This window comes from Pyrgilauda ruficollis, unplaced genomic scaffold (genome assembly GCF_017590135.1).
Source record: "Pyrgilauda ruficollis isolate IOZ18807 unplaced genomic scaffold, ASM1759013v1 scaffold31, whole genome shotgun sequence".
NCBI lineage: Eukaryota > Metazoa > Chordata > Aves > Passeriformes > Passeridae > Pyrgilauda > Pyrgilauda ruficollis.
This window is the reverse complement of record NW_024524489.1, coordinates 8,366,555-8,383,948: the sequence shown is the minus strand read 5'-3', so window position 1 is coordinate 8,383,948 and position 17,394 is coordinate 8,366,555. Positions and strand designations below refer to the sequence as shown.

Genomic DNA, 17,394 nt, shown 5'->3' with positions numbered 1-17,394 from the left:
CCAGCTGATCTGGGCCTCCCACCCTGTTCCACAGTGATTCACTTTGCCCAGCAGCAGCTTCTCTGCTGCTGCTTTTGCCCCCACTTCTTTCATCTTTCTCCATTTGGTCCAGCAGTGGGGATGAATTTTGCTGCTAGGATTTGAATTGTTGCTCGAAATGAGGGGTTTTTGTCTCTCTAAAGCAAGCTCAGGTTTCCTTTTGTTTTCTGTGTTTTTAACCTGCTGCGTTGTGCTGCTTTATAACTACTGCTAATAACCGCCGTTTATTTTCCTTTGAATCCCCTTCCTGCATCATGTGCACACCACTTCCAGGAGGTTTGGTCCAAAATGCCAGCATCCCTGGCATGTGCTTATTTTATTTTTAGAACAAAGAACGATGAAAGATTTGCTTTGTGGAGAGATTTTCTACAAGGAATTACATGGACGTTGCGAACTGAGGTCACCAAAAATAGCCACCTTTAGAGCACAGTGTTAAAACAAAGGAGTCTTTTTTTGTGCACCCACCCATTCCCTCCTTCCCCTGATGCCTGTATGTTGTCTGCTCAGTCACTGTGAAGGAGGTTAATCACCTTATCATTAAACATAATTGTTCTCTTTGCAAAAAGAACCTCTGTAGGTTTATACCAGCCTCGCAGCCCCAGTGTACTAACCCCAGCGCACACGTGCTAAAGCGTGCTGCCAGTGCTGCACTTGGCTTTCCTTTCTTTCTCAAGACACAGCAGTAACTCATCCCTCAGCCCCCCAGTTCCTTTGTGTAGGGTCAGGGGAACGAGCCTCCCTGGTTTAGGTACAGCCAGGATGCTCAGACTCTGCAGCTCAGTTTGTCACGTGGGGAAAAAGCAGGAGCTCAGTATTTTGTACTACAAAGTAGGTTGATTATTAACATTAAAAAACAAAAAAAGAAGGGGGGAAGCTAAGCAAGAGACAGCAATAGAATCCCACAAATACTTTAAGAGACCGTTTCAGGCCTTTAGGTATAGATCCTCACGGTGCAGCAGTGGAAGAAGGGAGAAGTAAAAAGGGCTTTTTCATTGGTAAGGTCTCTGATTTTCTTTTGCTGGTGTTTGTAAGAGATCTGGGAACAGATGAGAGATTTTAATTCTTATTTGCTGCACATTAAAAACCAGCCATTTCTGGCACCCTGGGAGAATGAAAAGCCAAGGGTTTGCCTGTAAGATCAAAGGAGGCTGTCAGAGCAATGATTCCAAGGATCATTGTAAGACTGGATTTGGCAGCAGGTTGGTAAAATTTATCTGATGTAGTCTGACCTGTATAAAATCTGTTTCTTACAAAACCTCAGTTTAGTTACCCATTTTAAAATACAGATAGAAACACGGTTAGTACCAAGGTTCTCTGAGAATATCCTTGTGGGGGTAGAACTTTTTTTCTGATCTGAAATTTTCATTAACACCCTAGTTTAAAGAAGCACTACAATTGCAACTATTGTTTTATATATGGCTACCTCTTCTCAGTGTGAGGATGGAGAAATAATTAAATATAAATAGGGAGAAACAAACAGTTATTGCAGAGGGGGGGCTGTAGAGGGTAAAGGAAGTAATTCTTAGAGCTACCTGCATTTCTTTCACGTTATGCATCTGTGAAGGTTCCCTGAGCCTAATCCCAGTTAATAGTATTGGCTTAATAGTTAATATTAGCTTAATAGTTAATGGTGTTGGCCTAATAATCACAGTGTACTGATGAGCAGGACGAGGTCTCATATTTAGGCAGAGCTGAAATGACACACATGGGCAAGTCCTTCTGGGCTAGGAAGCCAGCTCATATACAGAGAGAGGGGCTAAATAATCTGAGAGGCCTTCTCCCCTATGGTCAGCTGTAGGTTAACAGAAGCAGAAATAAAATCTCCCAGAACTCACTTCAAAGTACTCTTTTGCCTTCTTTTAAAGACAGCTTATGTTTGAGGAACTGCCGTATCCAAGTAGGGAAGTTGTGGTTTATCCCCTCAGTAAAGGACCACTTTAGTCCAGTAATTGATTAATTTAGAAAATCACTCTGGAACTCTCAGGATTCAAAATAGGAGCAATAATCAAAATATGTAGAAAAACAGTGGCATGTGCTCTGGTCCTCTTTGTGCAGGCTGGAAACAGGAGGCTGCTTCTCTCTTTGGCTCAGTTAGTGTAAGTTTGGAGGGATGCTGTTAACACCTTTGGAATTTTGTAATTGTTATACAGATTGATCCACCATCTATTAACTCTGCAAGCATTAGGGATTAACCTGGATATTGTATCAACTTATAGAATCATGGCACAGACCATGGCATCAAAGAGAAATTGTAGTGAGATCCTTGGAAGCTGGTGTTCAGAAAGAAGGCGTTATGCAGTGTAACTTGAATATATCTACAGCAGCTTAATTAGGCTTGCAAGCCATCCTTTCAGGGAAATTCTGGAATTACTCCATGTATTCTTTCAGTTGCCTGCATATGTCCATGTAATTCAGCACTTCACTGCCGCGTTGCGCGTGCTGCCAGTCTCTGCACTAAACTGCAGAATATTATTTTGCAATTTTTGCTGACTTGCTGCCCAGATACTCAGCTCTGGTAAGGTCGGGGGTTTCGTGTGTTTTGGGGCCTTACAACGCAGAATTGCAAGGTGGAGGCAGCAGTGGATAAGTGAAGGTGTCGTGTGTGTGTGTGCATTTCAGAACCTTCGGCCCCAGGAGAGCCGGACGGTGTTCAGCGGCTCCGTCAGCATCCCGTCGATCACCAAATCCCGCACGGAGCCGGGACGGTCCATGAGCGCCAGCAGCGGCTTAGCAGCACGTAAGCAAACAGAGCTCTGTTGTTTTGGAGGCTGGGCACAAGTGTTTCAGGGAAAGGGCTGCCTGCAATTGGTTCTGTCCACGCTGGATGAGGATTTTACAAAGTGATGGCTGACTGTGTTGCTGCCAAGGCCAGCAGAGCATTTTAGTCTTGCTTTCAAAGGAGCATGTGAATAAGCAGGTAGTGCTTTTGAGAGTCAAACATTTGTAATTTGTCAGGGTTTTTTTAATTGATGTTAGAATTCAAATTACATTCTTAGCCCTGGGACTGCTTTGCTCCTGCTCAAGTGTTTTAAATCAGTGACAAGTTGTTCACAAGCTCCGTGGTTATTAATTTTGTTGCTGAGCTGTGTGTAGCTCTTGATGCCTCTCTTGCCCCTATTGCAAAGACAAAGCAGTGGACAGCTGGCTGCTGGAATGGAAGAGTGGCATTGCATTGAAAGAGGCCAGTGGAATTAGGCAGCCACCACAGCTGTTTCTACAGCTGCCACCTTTGCTGGGAACACGGTGACTGGGTAAAGTGTTCTCACACTGACAAAGTGTACGATGGCCAAGGGACAATCTGACTGGAAATCCACAAGAACTGCAGCAGCCGGGATAAAAGCCCACACAGCCTGCAAGCCATGAGCTTGGGACCCACTGCAGGAAAGCAGAACTAGCCAGAGAAACAGCTGAACAAGTTCCTGGTGTGCTGAGTGGGGTCTGTAGCACGGTTTGATTCTCTGTCGCAGGATCATCGGCACAGAACGGCAGCGCTTTGCGCAGGGAATTCTCGGGAGGGAGCTACGGAGCAAAGCGCCAGCCCATGGCGTCGCCCTCAGACGGGTCCCTGTCCTCGGGGGGCCTGGAGCAAGGCAGCGATGCACCCACAAGGGACTACGAGCGAGAGGTGAGTGACTGACTGCAGGAGGAGCAGAAACCTTACGGGTGTGGATAAAGGTGAGGCACTTCAGTCCTCTTGTGGGGTTGGCTGCAAGGTTGGGAGTTGTTGGCAGTGGAGAGATGGATTTCCTGTATTTGAAGCTACAAAAGGTTTTGGTCAAAGTGTCAACTCTGGTCCTGGTATTTAAGATGCAGAAAAAGCTCTCTGTGTTCCTTACCTGGAGATGTGTGGGTAGCAAGGCTCCCCCAAATACCAGCCCAGTAGAGTAACAGCTTGATAGTGGCATGTCACAGCTTGAAGTGCTGATATTCCTTTTGCCCTTTATGTGCAAAGATTCATAAGCTATTTTAGCGAATCTTCACAGGAGACACTTTTTACTCAGAAGTTAACAAGGTAATTTAAGAATTACAATTTCATTTAGAGCAGGAACTGGATTTAGTAATTTCTATTCTGTGCAGTTGAGACTGTCATTATGATAGGACTGAAATCCTGCCCAGTGCTAAACTCAGTCCCTCCAGACAAGAATGTTTTACATGGGAGATTTCAATCTGAAGCTGGCCTGCAAAACTTCCCCAACCTGTTTTTTTACCAAGGAGTGTAAAAATAAAGAGATCATGCGGGCTTTTCATGGTACTGGATATATCCTGCCAGTGGAAGCTGAAAGGCTGCTCTCAGCCCAAATTCAGGCTCAGAGTTGCATTCTGCTGTGCTCTGGGAGATCCAAGTAACTTGGTGTTTGAATACACAAGATAGGTGTTTGAACTGATACCCTGGGGCTGACATAGAAGAGGGAGCTGTGATGAAGCCACAAAGATTTTAGTGCAAGAGCATCTTGTTCATAATCTGTGAAAGTGCAGGAGCTGTTGTAGCTTCACACTCTGCTGGCCTTAATGTGCACACTGTGCTGGCCAGGCAGCCTTTGGCAACACAGAGACTGCCAGAATCCCACTGGTGCTGTTCCTTATGTCAGTATCACTTATGCCTGCTGAAAGCAGAGTGACCTGACCACTTCATCTCGGGTCTCCTTGGAAATTGCGAGCAAAAAAGATCCTTTAGCATATTTGGACACAAGCAAAATCCACAGAGGCCTTTGAACCCAGCCACTGTTGCTGAGACACTCTCAGTCACCCCCAAACTTGCTATCCTGTTACTTACTGGTGTTCTTGTGTGTCTCTGGGCTGCAGGACTCTGACTCTCCAAGACATTCGACGGCATCCAACAGCTCCAACCTCAGCAGCCCTCCCAGCCCAGTTTCTCCTCACAAGACCAAGAGCCTCTCCCTGGAGAGCTCTGACCACGTGAGTTGGGACTCATGAACTGCTTCAGCATTCAGATTTGGCATCACATCAGCTTGCTGTCCCTATGGCTGTCCCCTTCACTTGCTCCAGTTCTCACCTTCATCCTCCTAACCCTCCCCATTCCCTGTCGGAAGAGGATCTGGGAGTGGGGTACAGAGGAAGGTAAAAGCTGGTCGCCTTCAGCACCGTTCAGCATTGCCTCACCTCCCCAGATCTGACAGCAGCAAATGAGCAAAGCTAGGGTGTTGGTAAATATCAGATGCTGTAGATTTGTATTAGTATTGGTTTCATTTTTGTGGTTACAGCTGCTTCATTTTTAAAGACATATTTATCCCACTCCCCTTCCACTTCCCAAAAGGTAGCGTAAGTAGACCAGACCAGTGTCAACAAGAGAAAATTCAGAGGGATTTTGTTTTCATACAATAGCTCATTGTACTGTACAAGAGTAGCACAGAGACCCCTTCCCCTCCAAGGGGAATGATCAGTATGTCAGAGGCACATAAAAGCTTTCAGCCACCACGTTTGAATGTCAATCTGATTGTCGCCAGCAAATCCTTATTGATTAAAATGATGCATATTTTACTACAGTACAGAGTTTAAATAAATACGCAGATGTTAGAGTAAAATACGTATGTATATATTCAAAGAAAAAAAGCATTGTGTATGCAGCAGAAGATGGATGCTTATTTAAGAGAGCCTTTAATTTAAGATTTGTGTTGTCCCTGTTTTCATGCTCGGTGATTTGCAGACTCGGAGGCCTGGCTAAAACCTCCCGCAGGACAGAGATCCCGTGTGCGCGGCGCTGCCGGGACAGCCCCCGCAGTGCTCTCACAACACTTCTCTCCTTCTGGCCGTAGCAGAACTGAAGCTGTAATTCCCATTTTCCTCACAGTCCCCATCCTTTTCAGAAACTACAGCAGTTGGCAGCAAGGCCGTGTCCCAGCAGCCGCAGGCTGCCCTGGTTCTGTGAGCTGGAGCCTTGCAGCAGCTGCAGGAGAGGTCCTTCAGGCAGCAGGGGAGTTCAGTGCAGCTGGATTCAGCAGGAAAACTGTTTCCCTGGGTCATCCTTTGAGCAGGTTTGACTCAGAAGGGAGCAGTCTTCCACACCTCCTTGACCATCCCTAAGCAGCAAACTCTTACTGTCATTACCAAATACTGGTTGCTAATACACATCAGCCAAACGAGTGCCCTTAGCCCAAAGCTGGCCCTGGCTGGCTTTGCTGTCACTGTAGCAACAAAGAACCTTGAAGACTGACCTCACACTGTTCACACTGTGGTAGTCAGAGATGCCTGGTGACCCACAACTGCTGCACTGGCAAGGCTGGTTTTCCTCTGCCCCCTACCTGTGCTGTGGGTTTGTGCAGTTTGCAGTTGTTTCTATGTGCTCACCTGCTCTTCGGTTCCAAAAGCAGGGCAGGTTGGAGGGCAGCAAGTATTGCAGTGGAAGGCAGAGCCCGCTGAAGCTGGAAAAATAAATAAAAAGCTGAAGTGGTCACCTAGTCGACAGAATAAATGAAAAACTGATAGGCAGATGTATGGTAAGAGGAAGGTGTCTCTTCTCTTTAGTTAGCAAGGCAGATTGTGATTTTCAGTCAGGATGAGCCTCTCTTCCCAGTAGTGTTGTTGCTGACTTCATACTATGACCATACTCAAACACATAAGGGCTTTTTGTATTTAGAATATTGGGGTTTGTGGGTTTCAGAAACTTGTTATGGCTCTCATTAAACCATTCTGTATTCTTGCAGTCAGCAGTTATGTAGAGTTTCACCCACACAGAGGTGTTTGGAGTTTTGCAGTTTCTGTCTTCCCTAATAGAAGTTGTAGGTAAGTTCAAACCATGTACAGTAATTTCCAGGTATGATCTAAATGTGACATAGGGAACAAGACACAGATCATCTAATCCATTTAATCGTGCTGGGTCTCCTAGGTAAGATTTCTCTTTCACTCTGAATCAGGAGGCTTATCCAAGTTTAAGTTCATTCAGTGTTATTTTGGGACAGGAATTCAAGAAATTATTGTAGAAACCATCATATCAAAAGCCTGTCTCTCTCCTATTTGGGTGTTTCAGAGTAGCAAGCTGGTTGTATTGTTTGTTTTCACTTCAAACCTACTACTTTTGCAAGCCTGGCATTTGAAGTTAAAAGCTTTAGCAAACAGCAAAGCATCTGAAAGTAATTTCTCCCAGAAAAGTTTATGTATTTCTGAGGGACACATAGGCAGGGCGTTATTGGCATTATTGAAATTCCACATCACTTCTTTTTAAAGGCTGCATATTGCTTCAAGTATAGCCACTGCTTTTTCCCCACAATTCCCTGGTTTTGGTGAAGCATGTCCACACACTTTTCAAAGCCTTTGCAGACTAGTTTTGTATTTACTGTATGTTGTATTTAAATAATAATCTTATTTTGATGTTGAGAGAAGGCATTTAAACAGTAGTCATTAAAGACAGAGCAGCCTGCATGGCAGTCCCCTGAGAGAGGGTCACAGGGTCGTTTTCCATGGACTTTATTTTTCCACAGCTGTGCTAAAGCTCTCTCTGAAAATGGAACCTGAAGAGCCACCACACAGCAAACAACTAAATTGAGTAAACCCCTGTGTTTGCTCCGTTCCAGTGCCTGCAATCCATTGATACCAACCCCTGGCATTTTCAGGCAGAGCACAGGTCAGCTGTGTTCCAGCACTGAGCTCCAAGGATGAGAGCTCCACAGGCCCTTGCTGTTTGTGCACTACAATGCCCAAGCCTCAGCAGCCTTCTCTAGGATTTATTTAATCATTAGCTCGGTCATGTGCATTTTTATACGTGTCTGTTCAGAAGAGAAACAGCAACTGTTCTCTCAGTTGAAAAGCAAATGACCACATCACTTATTTGAAAAGAGAAAAATTGTCCTAGGGCTTAAATAGTTTTATATATTTGGGGGCCATTTGGTTACAGACTCAATTTGAAACCACACTCATCTCTTTTTGTTGGCATGCATACTGCAGCTGAGCTTTCTGAAGACTCATTGGGCTAGGAAAAGTAACTTGGTCATTTGAACTGTAAGGCTCTTGACTGGTATCTCCAAGGCAGTTGTCTCCTGAGGTTTGATGTTTGCTCCTTTGCACTGTAGCACTGCTTCAACTTCACAGGTCGAGGGCTGCATTTTGTTCTGGGAGCTTAAAATGTCCCCCTGAATTCCTGACTGTGGCACATGTTCTCTGTACACAGGATATGCACCTAGCTGGTTTTTTTTTCCTTTTGGCTGAGACTGAAGGTGTTTGTTTGCATTTTTGACAGTGCTTGAACGGATGGTTGTTGGGGTTTTGCCTTTTTTTCCTCTCTTTTGATGGTAACAAGGATCTGAACAGATTCAGGCAGCTACTAAGGATTCCAGGTTATAGGATGGAATAGGTTTGGTAAATAGTTTTCCCCTGCACTTGTGCACACACAGGTATGTGGCTTCCTCCCACGTTTCATAAACTCAAAAGCAGGGCTGCAGTACTCTCTTCTCTCTTGCCTTTGGCCTGTAGAAGACAGCTGGTGGTTTCAAAAAAACATTCCTGAGACTGTGGTGAAGTAGTTGCTTCTTTTCCCCTCCATTAATTGCTGTGGCTTGTTATGAATGTGCATTTTGCCCATTTAAATGAGTTTCAAAACTGAGTCAGGAATGTTCTCTCTTTGATTTGATTCTGAATAAGTTACAACCCAGGTGTGTTATCCTCAGGTACATGGCAGAGGGAAGTTAAGGGTCTTGCCGTACCAAAAAAGTCCAAAAAGCATAGTTTATTTATAGAAATGTAGTTTAACTGCACCTAACTGGTTCACAGTGTGTCAGCCCTTCCAAACAGAGCAGTTGGATTATGAACACAGAAGCAGATTCTGGCCCTGTGTTGTACTGCATGGCCAGACCCTGAATGACAGGACAAACATGCTCTTGGGTGCAAAAAAGTCTTCTTTTCCGTTTTATGACTGCTGTTTAACTTTAAATGAATGCAGTAAGAGTAAAACTTACTGCAGTGCAAGTACCCACAGCTCCTGAGCCTTAGTCTGAGAATCAAAGTGACACATAGCAATTCCTGCTGTGGGTTCTTTTGTTAATAGGAGTTCGTTCCATGGAGGAAATGGGACAACTTTTCTGCACGAACACAAAGTGTTAGAACCTTTCTGTGCACTTTGTGGTCAGTTGATTTGATAAACACCCCCAGAGGCCGCTCTGCTGCAGGCTTTCCAGTCTGAATTCCAACTCCTCTCATTCCAGCCGCAGCTCAGTACAACCTGTTTTCATTCTCCATTTAAGACAGTCATCTACAGGGAAGAAATCCACAAACAAACCAGTGTTGCTATACCTGCCTTTTTATGTATGACAGTTTCATATCATTTATTTTTAAAATATGTTTTTTAGGTTTTTCATTGTAATATTATTGTACAGTTTTGCATGGCATAGATGTAATCACTTTTTTGTTTTAGAGTATAAAAGCTGACAAGTGTGCGTGTGGGGGAAAAAATTCTGCTTTTTGCCTCTTCTCACTCTTTTGTTTAATGCCCTCAATGTTGTAGGGGACATTGTAAGAGATTCTCTGCTACAGAACAATGATGTAGATTCTTTTGCACAGAAATATTTAAGGTGGAACGGTCAACAATGTAAAAATGACTTACCACCAATATTTTATGTTGGTAACACACTTAATATTAACCTACTTTGATGTACTGCAATAAAACAGGGAACTGTTAGAAATGTAGATGTTCTGTCTTTTTTCCCACCTCCCCCCATTAAGCTTTGAGGAGGAAATGGAAAGGGAATGATGGTGCTCTTGAAGATGCAACACGCTGGTTCTGACACATTTGCACAAGTGCACAGTGGGAAGCAAAGGAGTAAGTGAGAAAATCGATTTCCCTTTAACATCTTTCAGAAAAAATAACCAGATCCTTTTGAAAATACAAAATCAAAGTCACTGGAGACTTTGCTATATTGAACTACAGTTTTCCTGACCTTTTTCTTGGGTCAGCTGTGCTGTGATGACCTAAGAAATAGGTGGTTATGTAGTTGCAGTCAGTGGTTTTGGTATTCCTCCTTCATTTGCAGTTACACATCAAATATTTCAGCTCTCTTACTGTTGGAGCCTGGATTGTTTGTTAAGTTCTGAGCTACCAGCATCACACTGGCCTTGATGCACTTTTAAGTACATCTCGGAATACCTGTGAAGTTTTGCGTGTGCCCTGACCCTTTCCTGTCATCCCATCCCTCCCAAGTCAGCCTGGAATTTTTCCAGTACCAGTGTCTTGGTACATCTTCCTTTTCATTCATTCCCCTGTTGGTGTAATGTTGGAAATGGCCTCATTGGGCCTGGGGAAGTTTAGATTAGGTGTTAGGAAAAATTTCTTCACAGGAAGGCATGTGAAATATGGGAACAGGCTGTGCAGGGAAGTGGTGCAGTCGCCATCCCTGGAAGTGTTCAAAGGATGTGTGGATGTGGCACTTAAGGACATGGTTTAATGGTGAACAAGGCAGTGCTGGCCTCAGGGTTGGTTTTGATGGTCTTGGAGGTCTTTTCCAACCTCAGTGATTCTAGGATAAGCTTTGGTACCTGTTTCAGTGACCCCCCCCTGCAGCAGGAATACAGGACTGGGCTGTTATTAATCCCACACTGCCAGCAGTGCCAGCCTGGGCATTCTTCCATCTCCAAATCCTACCAGGACCAGCCACGATTCCCACTTCTTCCAAGGCCTTAGGCTGCCTTACTCCTGTCCCTCTCTTTCAGTCAAAATGCTCACATGGATTTAAGCCCGTGGCTCATCCCATTGAGGCAGCTGCTGTAGCTCTGGGACGTACCCTGGCTCCTGTGCTCTGACTTTTCAATCAGTGCTGTATTTCCGATTTCCCAGGGGTCCAGTTGCACATCACAGCTGTGAAGGTCTTGGGAAATGGGCCTTGTAGTTGGGGATTTGGGCATTAGAAAAGCAGAAACTGAACTGCATGTTCACCTCCAGTTCAGCTCCTCAGCATTCATTTTCTGTTTTGATGCAGCAGCCAGGCTGACTAAAGAAAGAACGTAGGAAAATCCCTGCTACCAGAGGTAGCCTGAATCTTGATCCTTTAGAATGGAAAATCACTGTCATTCGAGAGGCAGCTTTCATCTGCAGCTTGCCCTCTGCAAAGAAGAAATGTTTTCACAAGAGATTTTTCTAGACCATAGAAGCTTCCTGCAGCATAGAAACAGTCACATCCTCAACCCTGCAAGCACACTTCAAGCAAATGCAGTGGCTGGCATGGATCAAGTGTTCCTGCTCGCTGTATAATGTCACAACTTCTCTGACTTGAAGCCAGAGTTTCTAGCTCACGTTTTCTACACGGCTGTTCCTCTGACATGCAATTCCTCCTGTCACAAATCTCTCTGCACAAAGCTACAGCCATTATTAATGCTTTCAGAGCATACACAAAAGGTCAGGAGAATTAGTGACTGAGGGCTCTAATTAGCTCTCCTAATAAAGCAACATCTCAGCTTCTGCAAGTTGCTACCCTCTTGCAAATGCAAAACAACTCCACTGTTCAGCTGGATGTCATTCCTAAACCCTCTCAGGAAGGGGAATGTTTGCCAGGAGTTGAACACTCTTGCCCCAGCATGGTATACACAAGATCTGGGCTGACATGAACAAGTGGAAAAGTGAACTGCAATGCTCCAGCTTACTCTGCCACCTTTGCAAGTTCACTGAACACGCTGGCCTTGAATCTTCAGTTTCAGAAAATCTGCTCTGAAGCTCACACAATCTAATTCCCTTGTCAGCTTTTTATACTTTGCTTTTTAAGCTTTAACATAAGCATTTAACAGCTCAAACAACTCTGCTGTTTTTACAGCTGCAAGGTCTAGAGCCAAAGGAGAAAAACTAAACAATGTCTATCAGAACTCAAAACAAGGAAAGTTACTGCAAATTTGTACACTGATAAACTGCTTGGTGCAAAACTATTACTTCACTGAACAACAGAGTTAACTCTTCTCAAAAGGTTAAGAATAATCTGACTGGGATTTTGAACTGAACTGCACTGCATCTTGTTCAATAAAGTCTTAAATGAAGTGGCTTATATGTTTATGGCTTTGGAATAAAGATAATACCATAACCTGCTTTCCTATTTCTCAGAGGTCCCTCCTGAGAGAGACCATTTATTCACTTACCCGTTCTCTCCCTCTGAAGTCTCAGCTGTCAGGATTTCACACATGCTGAAGTGTAAGATCAGGCAGCCTGGGCATTCCTGGGCTCTGCTAACTGAGCAGGACCAGCTGGGCTTTGCCAGACAAGGACACCTGCCTTAGGAGCACCAGGGAAGCCTCAACTCCAACAGCCTCTCCTTCACAAGTGGAGGAAAGGCAAAGAGACTTGTGTTCAGGAGGCTGCTAACAGAGTGATTAAAAGAAAGGAAGATTAAAAAACAAGTAAATTACCAGGGATTTTCATGGCATGAACAGACCTCAGCTTCTGCTGAGCTGGTGTTCATCCCCCACAACAGGACACTGCTCACTGGAGTGCCCATTCCCACACCAGAAGATGACACAGCCACAAGCAGCTGGCCCACCGCACAAGCACTTGTTTATTGACATCAGGAAGTCGTACAGGTACAGGCTTTGTACAAAAACCTACAAAAGTCAATTTCCTAGCTCGACTCCAAGAGTTTAAAACTGTGCGTCTGGTTTGAACTGTGTGACATTTCAGCTGGATCTGCAGCTGCTCACCAGAGGCAGGACATTTGTTTGCCTTGCTGCAAGTTCTGCCTTACAGGGAAACACACAGAGGAGGGTCTTAGTCAGGAGTCCAGCAAGCAGTGGGTGTCAGAGTTGTAGCTTATCTAACTCACCCTCAGGAAAGCTGATATCTACCAGACAGTGCAGAATCCCACTATTTGTGCCCAGATCTAGCTCTGCTGATTACATGTTTGACTCCCAGAACTGAGATGGGTTGTGAGAGTGTGAATGTGTGTGTGTTTAAAAGAGACTGGCATTCAATTCTCAGACTTTTTAAAATATTTCCTATGTTTAGCTTGCAAGCCAGAAAGAGGCAGAAAGCATAAAACTTCAACGTACACACACGCCCCTTGCGTTAAATCAATGTCAGTAGAATCCAGGAGGGTTCTCAGACTGCCACCACTTGACTTACAAAAACGTGGGGGAGGTGCTGGATGTGTCTGTGGTAGGGAACACCTTGGTATTTCATTCTCTAAATTCACAGTAAGAAAACTACTTGAATTCCACCTCAGCTTGAAAGAGGGAAGGTTTTTAAAAAACAATTTGTGGACAATTACAAATAGGTTTCAATATTAAATTCTGCTCTCATCCTCCTTCCCCTACTTGTTATAAAACCCTCTCAATATGCAGCCACCATCACAATGTTACAAATGCATTCAAGGTAGTCAGCTGGTGCCTTGAAGCAGCACAGAAGCACTCAGATTTTCCTGCAAGCTGTGGGCTGTGCTGGCAGGACAGACACAGCAGGAAAGAGCAGCTTTGTCCTCGTGGAATGCCCTCTTGGCTTCCAGGGCATGGGGCTGCTGCATCTCAAGAGGATGGAGAGCTGGGGAGCAACGCAGGGGAGGCTTAGAACGCTCTCTGCAAGGCTCAGCTGAACCGGGCCCTCACAACAAGACAAGTCCATTCTTACTACTCCTCTGGCTTCTTGCCCCTGCTGCTCCAGTATTTGCTGTATGCCTCTTGGAACATGTTTTTGCAGGGAATTTTGGCCTTCAGTTTGGTGCAGATCAGGAAAGAGCCGCCCATCTTCCGATGAAGAGAGTAGGTCTCCTCTGGCGGGGGGATGAGCCGATGCTTCAGCATGATTGGGATTAAACCATGGATCTTTTCAGTGGTGCTTTGGTTGCCAAAATCAAAAGGCTCCTTAGATGCAAAAGCCTCTCCCAGGATGAGGACAGCATTTAAGTGGGCATCTTCCATTTCCTGCCCAAAAGGAAAGAGGGATAAGTAACACTTAACTAGAGGGATAACACCACTACCCATGACAACCTCCAAGGAGGAAAAGAAATGTTGGTGCTGACAGCAGCAGCTCAGGGGAAGTAGCCCTGTCCATGACAAAGGGAACCTCCAGCCCCCAGCAAGACTGAGGAACATTTAGTTCATACAGTTTTGAGCAACTAAGCCTTCCAGAAGACCATCTTCCTAGTCATGGAACTTCAGGAATTGTCATCAGCTGCAGGGTCTTGCATGGGGTATGAGAAAGAAAGACAGTGGTTTTGGGGCTAGCTGTATCCCCATTACTTTTCCTGCTTCCAAAAGGAAGTGAGAACAAAAGCCAAAACCTTTTTTACCCTCTTCCCTCGTGCTTATCAAAAGGGCTTTTGGACTGACACTTTTACCACATCAAGAAGTCTGGGAAAGTTCACAGACGTGCAATCACCTTATCTGTGGCCAACACCAAAATCAGACCCTTCTGCTCCATACCTTGATTTCATAGCCAGTGAGGAATTTCATTTCAATGGACTTCTTCAGTACTCTCTCTCTGTCCATGTCAGCAGCTGCCTTGATTACCTGAGAAGGAGGAATACTTTCAGGAGAGCCAAGAGAAGACTGAACAACAGGAATGCTGCACAGGCCATGGGAACACACATCAGCACCACCCACCTGCTCCCTGCCTTGCCTCTGCCCTCTCTTCAGGGGCCTGCATGCTGGGCAGGTTAAGAGCTGCTGGCTAAAAGATCTTCCCAACAGGGCTACACACGGCCCAGAGAATGTAAGGGACAGCAAAAAAAGCTTCACAAGTAGTCAGCCCCTCCCCAGAGAAATAGCAGAGCTGACTGTGAGCAGCTTTGGGTGGCAGCTGCCGGCCCTGGCAGCTCAGTTACCACGTGCAGAACATGAGCACAAAGTAAGCATGTTTGACTTCACATCAATTCATCTATCTGTGGAAAACCTGAAAATCTCAGGAAGAGGTGGGGAACAAGCAACTCCTGCATATCCTCATACAAAAATCACAGAATTGTGAGTGCTCTGATACAGCCTGCTGCCCAAGGCCCCCAGCAAGCATCACTGCAGTTCCCTTTTGTGAACATCCCACCTCAGAGAGCCAGCAGCTTGCAGCACACATGCAGACAGCTGTGGCAAGGGATGAAACAGGAACAGAGACTGCTCTCCTGCCTCCAGCCCTGCTTCCCTCCACACCCAAAGTGTATTCCAGTACAAAGTGATAACAGCTAAGAGATAAGAGTATTTGCAAAATCAAGTGCAGCTCTCTAGTACACAGTGCAAGCCCTCACCTCTATGTAGACATCTGTGAACTTCTCATCAAACCCTCGTGTTGCTCCAAAGTCCAGCAGGGCCACCTGGAAATGGACAAAGGCATTTGTATTGGAGTCAACCACTCTGGTAGAACCTGATCTTAAGAATGCTCCTGATTTCTTCAGGAAGCTCAGCTGGCTTTCCCAGCTCTCCTCTGCATCCCAACTGCCTCTGACTCCTTTATTCCCAGTCTGCACCAGTACAGGGCTGAGGCCAGTGCCCAGTGCCCACACTGCCACACTGCTCTGCTGGCAGCTCCACTCAGGCTCCACGTGCAGGGACAGAGCAGCACTGAACCTTTTCCCAGCACGTTGCTGCACAGACCTCAGGAATAAAAAGCAATTCCATCTGCATCCAATGAGCAGGAATTGCTACCCTTATCTTCAGCACAGCACAAGAGCATTTAACTGAAGAGTCCTGGGCTCAGGTGTGTCCTGGTAGAGCACTGCCTGCTGCAGCTTCCCACTGACCATCTTCAAACAGATCCTGAGGTTAAGGAAGCAGCTGTGACTGCTCAAGGGCCAGGGTTACAGCAGCCCTGCTTTCCTACTGAGCCCTAGTGAGGGCAAGTGGCAAAGGGAGGTTTCCCTGTGCTATCTGCCCATCCTCAAGGACAGGAAACTGAGAGAATCTCAGTCAGGACTCATTAAGTGCGGAGTGGGAGTAATCAAAAGCTGGTGAAAACTAATGTTTGTATAGGCAGAACAGTGGCTGCTCAGGCTTACCTTGTGCAGCTGTGGGTCATAGAAGAAGTTGGACCAGTTGGGGTCAGTCTGCATGTACCGGAACTCAAACAGCTCCCGCAGGCACAGCACCAGGATGTTGTGACAGATCTTGGAAAACCAGGAGAAACAAGAAACAAGTCAGGAGGGCAGCGAGCCCTGCTCACACCTGTAACTTAGAGCAGGCATCAGCAGACAGGGAACACATTGCCACACCAGCAGGAACCATCTGCTCTATGCTGCCACACTCCTGCAGAGCTGAAGGAACACCTCTCACCACAACACCAGCAACTCCCAGCCCACCCCTGCCATGGGACGTCCTTAGAAGATGGCACAGATGCTCCAGAGCTCATCCAACTGCATTCTGGTCCTGCCTTTTAACTTTCCAGCACTGACTACACACTGGGTGGCTGCAAGAATGGGAATCTTGTATGATACCAGACCCAGCAAGCACTCCTGTGGGCTCAGCACTGACTCAGCTTGAGAGAGAAGCAGCAGAGCCACACCTTGGGACCGACAGGCACAGAGAAGCAAGAGTAGCAGTTCCTGAAAACCCCCCTGCTGAATTACAAACTCCAGCAGAGCTTTTCTGTGAGAATTGCTAAGCTGGAGCCTGTTCAGCAGAAATGCCAGCCTCACTCTGCCCCTCTCCAGCTTCTGCAAAGCTGAGTGAAACATCATATCCAAGGTGGAAGGAAGAGAGCACCAAATGCAAGAGCACCAGCCCTGCTACAGGACACTGCCATTTGGGTCAGAAGGCAGAGGGTCAGCCAGGCCAGTTGCTTACAGGAAAGAAGAGCTGCTCCTGCAGCAACACCCCAGCTCACAGCCTTTTAAAATGAGTCCTGGTGATAGAGCAGCTCATTGCTGGGACAGTCCCTAAGAATAGCCAGACAGCTCTGGCACAGCTTCAAATCTAACGTGACACTGAGATCTGTTTACCTAGAGGAACAGACTCTGCCCTCTTCCCCAGTGACTAAACAGCTGACAGCTCACACACACACACATCCAAATACCAGGACAGTTATTTCTGCTACTAGAACAGCTGCTTGTCCCACCACAGCACTCCAATCCCTGGCTATATTCAGCACCAACACCCACCTATCCCCACATCCTTGCTTTTGTTTACTGACAGGTACTTTTCCAGCAGCCCTGTGCAGCACAGGTCATTCCTGCAGGGATGACACCCAACTGCTTGCACTGGGATGATTCTGCAATCCTGCCCAGAAGAGCAGCTGCATAAGACCCCTTTGCCCTTACTGACAGTCCCCCCAAACTTAAGGTCATCAGAAATGGCATCACACAGTGAGGCTACCTCCCTTTCAGCTGCCCTTGCCATTCACCCCCTCCAACCCCTCCCTGCAAGGCCCAAAGAAGCCTGGAGAGACTCCAGTGTCACTGCCACCTTCCCTAAACAATTCTTCCTAGAGGCTCCAGACAGTCCCTGACTCCAGCCCTGGCCAGG

At 46.1% G+C, this 17,394-nt stretch overlaps 2 protein-coding genes across 10 annotated transcripts in view; one reads left to right on the top strand and one right to left on the bottom strand.

The window, feature by feature from the left end:
* Positions 1 to 12,047, top strand: part of CDC42BPA (CDC42 binding protein kinase alpha) — a 185,683-nt gene extending 173,636 nt beyond the window's left edge. For 6 of the 9 annotated variants that reach the window (XM_041473981.1, XM_041473980.1, XM_041473985.1 and 3 more), the window contains 3 exons: positions 2,659 to 2,776; positions 3,507 to 3,664; positions 4,843 to 9,668. In XM_041473981.1, coding sequence (XP_041329915.1) covers positions 2,659 to 2,776; positions 3,507 to 3,664; positions 4,843 to 4,974 — 408 coding nt within the window. In that variant the 3' untranslated portion in view covers positions 4,975 to 9,668. Of the gene's footprint in view, positions 1 to 2,658; positions 2,777 to 3,506; positions 3,665 to 4,842; positions 9,669 to 10,958 lie in introns of those variants that run through there. The other 3 variants (XM_041473983.1, XM_041473984.1, XM_041473986.1) reach the window with 3 other exon arrangements.
* Positions 12,048 to 12,492: 445 nt separating this feature from the next.
* COQ8A (coenzyme Q8A) overlaps positions 12,493 to 17,394 on the bottom strand; it is a 42,596-nt gene continuing 37,694 nt past the window's right edge. The window contains exons 12-15 of the mRNA XM_041473991.1: positions 15,933 to 16,040; positions 15,186 to 15,251; positions 14,374 to 14,460; positions 12,493 to 13,872 (exon numbers count right to left, since the gene is read on the bottom strand). Of these exons, the coding sequence (XP_041329925.1) occupies positions 13,579 to 13,872; positions 14,374 to 14,460; positions 15,186 to 15,251; positions 15,933 to 16,040 (555 nt within the window). The 3' untranslated portion in view covers positions 12,493 to 13,578. The remainder of the gene's footprint in view (positions 13,873 to 14,373; positions 14,461 to 15,185; positions 15,252 to 15,932; positions 16,041 to 17,394) is intronic.